The 12919-nt window shown below is 46.0% G+C and overlaps 1 protein-coding gene across 2 annotated transcripts in view; it reads right to left on the bottom strand.

Annotated features, from left to right (window-relative positions):
• FRMD3 (FERM domain containing 3) overlaps nt 1-12919 on the bottom strand; it is a 280138-nt gene that overhangs the window by 63348 nt on the left and 203871 nt on the right. For both annotated transcript variants that reach the window (XM_057724971.1, XM_057724970.1), the window contains exons 9-10: nt 9964-10027; nt 9022-9110 (exon numbers count right to left, since the gene is read on the bottom strand). In XM_057724971.1, the coding sequence (XP_057580954.1) occupies nt 9022-9110; nt 9964-10027 (153 nt within the window). The remainder of the gene's footprint in view (nt 1-9021; nt 9111-9963; nt 10028-12919) is intronic.

Here is a 12919-nt window from a genome sequence, read left to right as displayed (position 1 = left end):
TGGGCTGCCCAGAGGCCGTGCACAGGGCACTTAATTCCTTGCCATAGCTCAGGATGTCAGTCACTTCAAGCCTTATGCAGTTAAATCCAACAAGGTAGAAAGAATGGGCCTCCCAGAGTTCAGGATCATTTTTAACTATTGATAATTACAAAATCTTAATAAAAAAATAAACAGAACAATATGCTCTATGGAATTCTGAGTAGAGACAAACACACAGTTGGGGCTGTGGCTGGAAGTTTCTGTAAGGGCAGTGAGCCCCACCCCTGAGCCTCTGAAGCCTTGATTCAATCACTCAGCACTACTTTTTTTTTTTTCTTCAGATCTTTATTGGAGTATAATTGCTTTACAATGTTGTGTTAGTTTCTACTGTACAACAAAGTAAATCCGCTATATATATACATATATCCCCATATCCCATCCCTCTTGAGCCTCCCTCCCAGCCTCCCTATCCCACCCCTCTAGGTCATCAGGAAGCACCAAGTTGATCTCCCTGTGCCATGCAGCAGCTTCCCACTAGCCATCCATTTTGGTAGTGTATATATGTCAATGCTACTCTCTCACTTCCCCTCCCCGCTCCCGTGTCCTCAAGTCCGTTCTCTGCATCTGCATCTTTATTCTTGCCCTGTCACTAGATTCATCAGTACCGTTTTGTTGTTGTTGTTGTTTGTTTGTTTTTTAGATTCCCTATATATGTGTTAGCATACGGTATTTGTTTTTCTCTTTCTGACTGACTTCTGAACGCCTAGTCCACTTCGTGCACTACGCTAAGTTCAGGGAAGACACAGACTTTGCATTCCTGGACTGTAAAACCCAGAGGGGAGATGGATATTCATCTAGAAACCCCCGCAAGTAAGTGAACAAGTGTAAATTACAAGCTGTGGTACATGTGTGAAGGAAAAGATGCAATGAAAGTATGGGGTGGGGGTATTGCCGATCTGGTCTGGGGGCCATGGATGGTGCCCTGAGGAAGGGACCTCTGAGCTGAGATCCCAGGGAGGGAAGGTGTTAAGGGGGCGGGTGGTAGGCAGTGTTCCAGGCAAAAGGCCCAGCAGGTAAACGCCCAGAGCCTGAGCACTGGGGGGACTAAGAAGATGATCTGATATGTATTTCGCCGTGTTGTTACTATGATTGTTTTACACACACTCACTCACACATTCTCCCCCGCTAATTTAGCAAGACCTGACCTTGAGCTGTCTTTGTTAAAGATTTGGTCTTTGTCCTGAGAAGAATAGAAAGCCACAGACACAGTCTTTTGCAAACGACCTGAACCCACAGAGAAGGGCACTGGCTACAAAGGATGAATCCGGGGAGCAAGATGGACAGGGAAGGAGGTGCAAACCTGGGGAGGGGGATTCCTGTAAAGGCAGGGCCAAGAGAAGACAGCATGGGAACCCTAAGGACCGGCAGAGCACATGAGATACACAACCCAGAGGGGTCAGGACACCTAGGACAGACTGCTGGCCAAAGCCAGGTCACAGACCGCAGCCAGTCAAGAGGACGTTGCTAATGTAGGACAGCAGCCCCTGTGCCGCCTCCAGTGAGGATGTGCTGTGTGCCTGTTTGCTCCCCCTGCCCCCAGCCTTAGCCCTAGAGAGCCGTGGACCTGACACATTTTCCATCACCGGCTGCCTCTCCCCATCTTCTCAGCAGGGTTGTTGCTCCCAAGTACTCAGAGGTGGTGGGTGAAGAAATCTTTTAGAGCAGCTTCTGTTTTATTTTACTGTTTTGTTGTTGTTGTTCTAGGTTTCTAAGGATCCTCAGGGCAAGGTAATCTGCTAAAAAGATTATTAAGTCTTAATTACGGTTTTTGAAATTCAGACTTAATTCTGTGCCTATTTTATGGAAGCTACCAGAGGCTCAAAGTGGTGTGGATAGCACAGCAATTCTGGTGACAGGGGGCTCTTCTGGGGGCCAGTGGGCGGCTCTCTCTCCCACCAGTTCAGCCTCAGCTCCTGCCTTCCAAGTCCCACGTGGAGGCCACTGCCTTCTCCTTGCATCCACACAGACCCTCAAAGGGCCTCAAGGAAAACAGATCAGAAGGCACATTTCGCAGAGAAAGTGAATAGCTGTCTTCTCAGGATGAGAGGAGTGAAAAAGCACTGGCTTCTTGCCAGCAGCTGGGTGCCCGTGAGGATTATTTGTGCGGTTTCATCTGCTAGAGACACTCTACCAAGAGCATTACCGCCAATCCCCTGTCCTCCCAAATGTCCAGGGAGATGCCTCATAACGTTTGGGCTGAGATCTTTAATGGAGTTTTAATAGGGAGATTTATTCTGAGAGCTTGATCCCCACAAACCCCCGGGGAATTGAAAAAAAAAGAGTAGGATGGAAGGAAATGAATGGGGGCAAGAGAAAGGTGGCTGGGTCACAGGACACGCATCTGTTGTCCCCAAACCTGGCTGTGCATCAGTCAGCAGCCCTGGAGTAGGGGTTAAGCATACCAGCTCTCAGGCTGCATCACTACAGACTCTCACTCAGCAGGTCTGGAGAGGGGCCTGGCAGTTTGTATTTTTAATCAAACACTCCATGGTCATTGCAAGGCAGCCTACTTGCACTAGAGAACCTCTGATTCCCCATGTGGGAAAACATTCAGAAGCCTTTCTGAAACCTTGAAAATGTTACTAAAAGTAATTAAAGTATGTGGGCCAAGCAACTGGATGCAGGATGTCTTGCCTGAGTAGCGGAGGAACTAAGGATGCTGTGCGTGGATACCATGGGGGCATAGGCTACTATGGAAACAGAAAATTGACCCTCTCTGGGGGCGCAGCCCCTTTCTCACTTGCACACCTCATATCACCCTGTTTGGCTCTGGAGGATGGCTGGTTAGCCAGAGACGGGTAAGATTCCTCAGGGGAGGAACAACCTAAGACAGGAACAGTGGCAGAGGGGCCAACAGGGGTGGGGCACAGACCCTTAATCCTTTTGAGAGAGGTCTCCTGTCCCCAGGGCTGCTTTGCTCTCCACGCCCAGCTCAAATCCAGCCCAGCTTTAATCAGACCCAGGAGGCAAACAAAGATCATTGCCCCCAGTCATGTGAGGCCTTTGTTTACTTCAAAGATAACCTTGTTTGTGGGACTAAACTGGTAGTGTTAGACCCTTAGGCTATGCCAAGAACTCAATAAAAGCAATTTGGGATGAATCAGCAAGGCTCTTGATCCTAAAGGTCTTAAGTCCCCCGGTCCCATCTTTCTCTTAAATCTGTGTCTGTGTTTCCTTTAAGCTTGCGGCACCTGTCACTCGCCTCCAGTCACCGAGCTGGTCTCGGCATCCCCATATTCTCCTTGAATGACTGCCTGGTGGCATTTTACCTGAAGAAACAGGGACCCAGATTCTTTCCTGCTTTAGGTCCTTTGACTTTGATCAAGTCATGTAGCTTCTCTGAGCCTTAGTTTCTCTTCACATTTTTTAAAGGGTGACGGTATTATAATACCAAATTCAGAATGTTCTGAGGAAGGTTAAATGAGATTAAATGATTTGAAAACACATGAAGTACTACCTGCTCATTATATAATACTTTCCCTCCCCTCCCTCTCTCCCATCCCCCCCCCCCCCCCCCGCCCCCAATATCACTCTCCAAACCTCTGCATTGCCCTCTCACTATTGATCTACCAAAGCCAATCCTTAAGCCATGGCGATTCCTGGGAACCATGTCAAACACTCTGAAGGCCAATAAAAGAGCCTTCATGCTCTAGCTCTAGCTGACCTGTTCCAGTGCTCTGTTCCCAGGCTCTCCCACCAACGAGCCCAGAGAAAAAGTCTTCCTCCCACTGAAGGCAGTGAAGGCACAGCCTAGTGAAAATAGCAATTCTCTCTCCTCCAGCCTTCTACCTGGCCTGCCTTCTCCCCTGTTCCACCTCCAATTCCCCATCAAAATCCCAGCACCGAAGCATTGACTATTCTCAAACATCTGACCTCACAGAGAAATCCAGTCCCCGGGTGAGCAGCACCCGATTTGGCAACATCTGTGTATTCACATGGTGGCCTTGCCACTGCTTTCCTTTCTGCTGTCAGAGCTCTCCACCACCCCCACCCCAGAATTGCCAGGGCAGAGCCACTGTACCCAGAGACCCCTTCCCATGGCACTAGGGAGTTCTGCTCAGTCCTGATGTTGAAGGTGTGTTTTAAATGGAGTAACATATGTGAGATGTGCACATATGAGGACAGCACCTGGAACAGGCAAAGCGTTCACTGAGTGTCAGTATCATCCGATGCACATACCACACAGCTCTGCAGGAACACGCCTCCCCTCGCCCATGCCTCTAACTTCTCCTCTGGTACCTGCTACTACAGGGGCTTGGGATGGAGATCAGGTTAGGTGCTGGGGAAACACTGGGTGGTACTCTAAAGGCCACCTCTAGAACTAACAATACAACTTCCCCTTTTCCCTTATTTACAGCTTCTGGGGTAATCACAGCAGTAACAGCATATGTTATTACTGAGCTCCTACTAGGTGCCATTCACCATCCAAAGCACCGTAAATACACTAATTCATTTCATCCTCACAGCTATCTCCTAGAAGGAAGCAATCCACATTTTTACATGAGGAAGCTGAAGTACAGAAGGATGATGTCACTTAATGGTCACATCATAGAAGCTGGAGGAACCAGGCTGCAAACCCAGGCTTGTCTGTATTTTTAAAACAATGCTTTAGCCATGCAGGGTCTCAAACTTCAGAAAGCATCAGGATCCCCTGGCAGGTTTTTGAAAACACATGGTTCTGATTCAGTAAGTCTGGGTTGGAGCCCAAGAATCTGCCTTTCTAACAAGTTCCTGGGAGACGCTGATGCTGGTCCAGGGACCCGAACTTTGAGAATCACTGGATTAGAGCATTGAATCTTAGGCTGCAGGTTCACACTGGCTGAGAAAGCTGTATTACTACCAACATCCAGACCCCTTATCTCACTTTCTGAATTTTTAAAATAACAGCTTTACTGAAATACAATTCACATAACATAAAGTTCACCCTTTTAGATTTTACACTTCAGTGGTTTTCAGTATACTTCAAAAGTTTAAAAATGCATCAAAAAACATTTTTATCACCCCAAGAACCCCCCTGTACCCAGTGACAATCACTTCCTTCTTCCCCTCCTCATCTCCTCCACTCCCAATCCTAGACAACCACTTAATCTACTTTCTGTCTCTAAAGACTTGCCTATGTTGGATATTTCATATAAATGGAATCATACAATATGTAGTATTTAGTAACCGGCTTCTTTTCACTTAGCTTCCTGTTTTCAAGGTTCATCCACTGAAAAAGTACTTCATTCCTTTTATGGCTGAATAATATTCCATTGTACCACTTTCCCTTATCCTTTCATCAGCTGATGGGCATTTGGGCAATTTCCACGTTTTAGCTATTATGAAGAATGCTGCTGTGAACACTCATGTACACATTTTTGTGAGGACCCAGGTTCCACATTGGTATTATTTAAAAGCTCCCCCAGGTGAATCTAATGTGCAGTCGGGCTGAGAACCTCTGGTTTAAAACCTTATTACTCAAGTGTGGTCCGCGGGCTTGCAGCTCAGCATCACCGGGGAGCTTATTAGGAACATGAACTCAGATCTACTGAACCGGAATCCACATTCTAACAGGATCTCAATTCACGTGCTCACTAAAGTGTGAGAGGCACCAGTTCAGGGAGCACCTCTGGGTCCTTGATGACCGAGTGTAATCGTGTTCCTTTGATAAAATGCACACGAACTCCAGGTAAGAAATTTATTAGGGACTACCTTCGCATCCTGCACACAATTCCATACCAAGTTGGGGGCAGAGAGTGTCATTTGAGCCTCCACTGTGTCCCCAGCGCCTAGCACTGTCACGGTATAAAGCAAGCGTGAGATAAAGATTCATTGAATGGAAGCACCAAGGAGCCACTGAACCCTTCAGGGAATCCAGTGTGCTTTCAGGGAATCAGTGCCCAGAAACGGCATGTTCCAGTGCTCTGGGGGTGGCAGCACCTAAAAACACATGGCACAGAGGAAGCTCTGAGATGGTGACTGTCTAAGTCTGTGTTGGGGATCCCCTGGGGACTGGAGGAGGAGGGAGAATCAGAGTCTCTGCCTCTGGGCTCTGTTCCCAGGCAGCAGATCTCAGAGCCAGGGCTTTCAAACCTGATCGGTGGCCCCGGGCCAGCTGACAACTAGCAGCACATTCATGTGTAAAAAGCACACTAGGGAATTCTTGGCCACTGGGCCTCCCTGTTCTCATGGCAGGTGAAGTGGAAAGAAGGGAGCAAACCACCCCTAACCCAGGAAACAAGATCAGGGCCTTGCTCTGCCAGCCGAAACCATGAGGGCACAGTGCCTGTCAGCTGGAAGCAGGGCCAGCACCTCTGCAGGGAAAGGGTTGGAGCAGTGGAAGAAGCAGATGCCAACCCCTGAGCGTCATAGAATCAGAGCCCTTCAGAGTCAAAGGGACTGGCCTCTGCAACCAACTGGCACTCAAAAAACTTTCACCGTTAGTGGAGGGGGTAGTTGTCGTCGTCCTAGCAGCAGCTACCATTTACTGATGGTCAGTGTGCCTGGCAGAACTAAACACTGCCGGGCAGGGATTACCAATCCCACTTTACAGATTAAAAGTACAGATGATGATCAAAGTGCTCAGTGTTTTGTTCCAGGCCACACGGCTAGTAAGCGACAGAGTCAAGATTCAAACCCAAACCTGTTGGCTCCCAAAGCCCACAATCCTTAACACTAGGCCACAGTGATGCAAGCAAACCATGCCTGAGTCCCAGTTCCCTCCATTCTACAGATGAGGAGGCTGCGGCCATTCACTGTTCCAAGGTCACAGCTGGGTCAGGACGAGCTACATCTTTCCTCTTTCCTAAGGAACAGGGATGGTTATGGAACAATGGAGGAACACAAGGTTGGAGCAAATCTCAGGTCAGTACAAATATTAGGGATTAGAAGTCCTAATGGGAGAGATGGGGTAACCCAACCAAAGCAGAGGTGCTGATGCAAGGACTTGGCCAACTCCATAGGGTGCCACCTGTGCTCACAGCTACAATCCCTGGTCTTCTGAACCATCTACAGATGACTGGAAGTGATTCCTTTGGTATGCCTAGTTGGCCCATTCACTGATAGAATGATCAGACCACTTTGCTAGCTGCCAGCTAAAGAGCATACCCTGAAACGCCCAAATCAGGTTCCCTAGATTGTGGGTCTTTTCTCCCCTTCTTTTTTCTCCCTCTTTTCAGCTCTGTTCTTACCTTTATTTGACTCCCTCTCCCAACTGACTCCCCGACACATGATAAAACAACGTGCGCAGAAAACCTACTGCATGTCCTAAGTAGTTAGTGATGATAGTTGCATAATTTTGTGAGTTAAACTAAAAACCACTGAATGTGTACTTTAAAGGGGTTACTTTATGGTATACGAGTATTAACTCCGTTTTTAAAATAATTAAAAAAGAAAAACAAAACAAAGCAAAATGTGCAGGTTCCAGCTAAAGACTAAGAGCACCAGACCATCTGCCTGTCCTTCTCTCCACTCTCATCTGGATGGAGAGGTCTAGACATGCTGATTTTTCACAGGCCATCAGGTGTTCTTTGTTCACCAGTCCCCAAACACTGCAAGGGACCCACAGATGTCTTGAGGTCTTCTTGATGTGTATCATACTTCCCAGAAGCACAGCATTTTGTGCATCATCTCATCCAAGGCCTTTCAAATTATGCTCCTTATAGGATTTTCCCAGGACAAGGGTTTCATGGGACAAAGGACTCTCATTCTAAACCTGGGAAAGTCCCAGGCAAACTCAGATAACTGGTTACCCAACCTCCTAAGGAGTGGTGAACAATGAGTGAAGGGTCTCCAGTCACCAATCCCAACTCTGGTCCCCACCAACTACATAGCTTCCCTATTTTTATCTTTTTTACATAATGGGCTTTGCCTATACTTTCTGTTTAAAGAAAAGAGTTTTATGGCTGAAAAGGGGTTTGAAAACACTGTTCCAACCTTCATTCTCCTGATGGCCCAGGACATTCAGAGATTCAGCATTTTCAGGTGAGTCTAATAAGAAAGATAATTTCAGTGGAAAGGGGGTGGGGGAATGGAGCAAAAGCTGCCGGGATGAGCCCCAGGGGTGAGTGGTGCTGATACCCCAGGCCGGGCTGGCTAGGCTCCTGACTGCATCCATCACCACTGCTCTTCTAATCAGCAAGTGTGTCTCAAAGAGAAGAAGCTAGAACTCATGGAAAAATCCTAAATTTGAACCAACCTCTTTTGAAACCTGAGAGTGTTATGGATGGTTCTGAAGTCCTGTCCAGCACTGGCTTTCTATGATCCTGGACTCTGAAGGCATTCTACCACAAACCTTTGGCTCTCATCTCTATACACTGAAGCCTTCTTGCTAGGGACATGTGTGACTCTCTGCCCAAGGTTGCTTTTTCTGGTGTTGAGAGTACACTCAACCCATGCCCAGAGGAAGCCAGAAGTGCCAGAGAGTGTTAACTCTGCCCTCATTAAGTGTCCCTCAACCAAAATGAATGGGGAATTGGTAAATAAACAGCCCAGCCTCCTTGCCGGTCAGTGGGAGAGCTTTGAGGCGTGTTCTAGAGTCTGCCAGAGTTCCCCAGCAGAGCTGAGCCCAGCTGCCCACAGTAGCCACTGCTCAATAACATGCCCTAAATTGCTTGCTTCTCCCTCCAGCACTCCCCTCTTGGTACATTCTGTAACCACAGCCCAAAGAAACTACTTGCATTAAACTCTTCTCAAGGCCTGCTTCTAAGGAGGGCATGAACCGAAAATAGATCCTGTGACATGTTGAATGGAAATAGCCATATGAAAAAAAAAAAAGAGCCCACAGGAATTCTATGGGAAACACCCAACATAAAATAAAGTTCAGGACTCGGTCAGACCAACAGTAGTTGGGAGTTACCCTGAACAACGCACCAAATTTATAATTCATTTGAATATAATAAAAAGGGCTATATTAAAAGAAATGAATATGCAGCTGTTTGCAAAACATAAAGGATTCCAAGGGTGCTTTTAAAACCTATGATTAAATGAATAAAAGCTACTTACTTATAAAAGGCCTGGTTCTCCACCCCACATTTCCAAAGATGTTTGCAGGCAGCTGGTGTTGAAGTATGGAATGACAACATGGCTTTTTTCTAATAAAAAAATAACAAAACGAGAAACAAGAAAGGGCATGTTAAACATAGTTTATGTGTTTCCCATTTTTCCTTCAAGAACTTACCTATTTGCATCCTGCTGCCTGCCAAATAGAGCTGAAGTAACGGATGCATTACTATGTTCTTAGAAGTATTGCTGAAATGGTACCCCCCTCCCTCACCCCTTACAGATATTACTATCCCATCCAGGCCCTGTTTCTGATAAAGAGCAGCTTCACAAGCCTTCCCAACACTCCAGCCATCGCCTACCTCTCAATCAGACTTGGGTGAGTTTAAAAACTTATTTGCCATTCTTGAATATCTAGTGCTTAAACCAAAAACTAGGCTCAAGAACATCAGGAAACTCCCAGACCCAGGTCTGAGGCTCACAGTTTCAGTAATGGCCTCCTCCCAAATGATGACCCTAACCTACATCTGGTAACTCCTTGATTTTAAGATTCCCTGGACTTAACAGCCTCTGTTTATAAAATGCTAACGAGCAGTGGTGATATCTGTCTTTGAGTATTCTTCATTTGTTTCATAATTCTGTATTCTGGCAAATTACAGAGGTAGGGGGAAGTTCGATTTTCTATTTCTCAAGTCTATCACAGTCTAATTTTTACCCAGGGGAACATGGTCAGCATTTGCTCAATGAATTTATTCTTAACTGAGCAAACCCAGTGTTTATTTAACTCTAAACTTCCATTATCATTACAAACTTTAACATCGTGGTCTTTTGAGGGCTTCACTACTAAAGGCACATTTTACACTTGAGTCTTTCTCACACACATACACACCTGCACACACACACTTGCACACACAGCAACAGACAGCTAGAAAAGTAGTTTCTGACCTCCTTCTGGGTGCCAATCACATAAAATGTCTTCCCTTCAAACTTCAATTTGCAGACATCGGGCCTAAGAAAAGAAAATCTCTTTGGGTGAGAAGGAAAAAAAAAGTGGCAGCTAACCAAGGTACCTGGCTTTCCCATAGGAATCCGTCTGACACGAATGCCAAGCAGACTGCAAGGAAACAGGATATTATCTTATCATCGCTGAAGGCCTAATGAGCAGCGAAGAGTCCCCAAGTGAATTATACAGCAATTTTTTTCCCCGGAGAGAATCCGTAGGCAGCTCAGAATTATTTATTCCATTTTTTTTTTCACAGTTAAGCTGCACCTTTCCTCCAAGGAGCTCTAGGGGTTTCATGAACACTAATAACCAAAACAATATTAATTGGTCAGCCCACTTTAAGAGGCAGGAAGAATATAGTTATTTCAGATACGGTTAATAAAACAATATGGACTCATAGCATCTATATCCTTTCACATCCATCTCCAAGAAATACACACCACACCGCAAAATTTTCATTTCTGCTCTCCCTGTTTATAAATGAATAATTTTATTAGACATTGAGGTGCTCAAAATTGTAAGGGCAACTTAATGAACTGTAGTCAAAAGACTTGAGGCTTCATCTTAAGGAGCTGATCTGTTAAAATCTACCTGAAATGTAGACCTAAGGACACCTCCTTGGTAAGAAGATATATGTAAAGAGAGGAGGGAATTCTATTTTTATTCCTTTGATCTAATTCCTAGGACAGTGATATGTGCCCCTGTGCTCTTCCTGGGGGAAAAAGAACAGTGAGGTCATAGTAAGCTACAGGGAGGATTTGCAAGAGTGACAAAGTTCAATGGGTGTCATAAACAAAACAAAACTATGTTTAAAGTGGGAAGAAATTTTATTTTAGTAACATGTACATGGCTGTCACAAATACGTGCCTAAGCGACGGCTGGAAGGGATGGGGATGACATCAGCACCCCACCAGGAACACCAAGACATAGAACCCAGAAACAAATGGTCTGGGGATTGTCCATCTCAACTCTTCAGTGTGCCCAGGAAGAAACTAAAGCCCCAAGGGGAGAGACTTGCAATTAATCTGCCCGTGAGACATGTCAGGTTCTAGCCCACCCACTCCAGAGTTGAGTAGTACCTGAGAATCAAACACCCTTCAGGACCCTCAAGCCCTTTGTAGTCCTAGGAGAGAATGGGGGACGTCCCTGCCTGCATTACCCACACTCCCCAAAGTCAGCAGAAATCACTAGCGAACTTATTCTGGAATGGACTGAAGGGTGGTTAACACTAGAGCTTCTTTACAGGTACTAAAAATACAGAGAAGAAAGCTGATAACTCCACCATGCTATACATTTATAAAACATCCTAGTTTACAGATCAAATCACTCACACACACACACTATTTAACCTGCTTCTCCCCCATCTCCTTTCTTTCGTATAAAGCAGGTGGATATAACTGATGCCCATTTTATGGACACAGTACATTGGGACACGGAGAATTAAATGCTTTATTAGAGGCACATGAGAGTTTGAGATGCTAACTGGAGGAAGCGAATAAGTGGGCACAGATGGAAACTGAAAGTATGACATTAATAAAGGCAATGACAGAATGGGAAGAGAAGATATTTAGATAAATTAGGGTTCTTAGAAAGAGAGGGCTGATAATAAAAAAGAGCAGAAGGTGTAGGGAGCAAAGTGGACACAAGCTGACTGATGCTAATCTAGCAGAGAAGGGATGAAGGGAAGGCAGGTGCTCAGAGGCGAGTGCCAAGAAGTGTGGTAGTGGCGGGGGGACTTGATAAAGAGGCTAACGGAACCATGAAACGGTGGTTCGGGTAAGTGCAAAAGAGCATTTCCAACCCAGGGCTGAGGATAGATGCCCACTGGCCCATCAAGAACTTCAGACCTGAGGACTCAGGCCAAAAGAGTGAGCCCACCACCCAGTGAGACACTGGGTGACAAATCTGTCAGAGACTATCGGAGAGGAAACCAAATCAAGCTGAAGCTATGAACAAGACTAAGCCTTTACAATATTCCAACACACGTAAAATGTTCAGCCTTCTTCACTCGTTACTAAAACTATTCTGTTCCCTGATTGGACATAGTGGGCACCGCTGGTCCATCCTCCCATGTCCTTACTGACACAACCCAGACTTGATTCTTCCTCTAGATCAACTGTTCATGCAGGTGATGCTCTTCTCAGCCCCAAAAGGATGGATCTTGAGTTGACCAACTCCATCATGGATTCTTTAGTTGAAGGAGGTGCATATGACTCAATCCTGTCCAATTCGATACACAGGAGTCTCCTAGAGAGCTTCTGAAAAAGTTATCCTTGTTTTAATACAAGACACATGGAAGGGGCTGCTCTCCTTCTCGAGTGCTGCTGTGGGAAGATGTAACAGCCAGAGTTGCCCACATGGCCATTTTATGAGCACAAGCCTGGGGACAAAAGCCACCACCCTGGGATGGCAGAGAAGAGAATGTGGTCGGGCAATTAAGTTAAAGGCCTGACCCCTGAAACTTTTGCCGTTTGAGATAATCAGTCCTCTCATTTGTAAGCCATTGTGAGCAGACATTCCTGTTCCTTTGAGTCAAAAGCATCATCACTGATACACTGGATTACAAAGGGGGAGTCTGTAGTGAGGATTCAACAGGAGAGAATGGAAAGAAGTGAGTGAGAGAGAGGGGATCCCGAGTTATTCAAGGGAACTTGCACTTTTACCCTGCCCTGACCCACCCTGTGGTCACCCCTCTGGCCAGTGTTTCCTCACCAAGAATCCTGGACACCTTTTCTTCGGAGGCAGAGCCCCTGAGCCCAGGACACACCCCAGGTCTCCTGAGGTTTAGGGCAACTGAGATGAGGTTCCATTTTCAGATGAAAAATCTCTTTATGAAAAGTTCCAAGACAGAAAAACAGACCCTAGGCATTCTACCTGACATTTCCAAGCAAAAAGTCA

The sequence above is a fragment of the Hippopotamus amphibius genome, chromosome 2 (assembly GCF_030028045.1).
Source record: "Hippopotamus amphibius kiboko isolate mHipAmp2 chromosome 2, mHipAmp2.hap2, whole genome shotgun sequence".
NCBI lineage: Eukaryota > Metazoa > Chordata > Mammalia > Artiodactyla > Hippopotamidae > Hippopotamus > Hippopotamus amphibius.
Note: the sequence above shows the minus strand (reverse complement) of the source record. Positions and strands in the feature narration are given on the sequence as shown.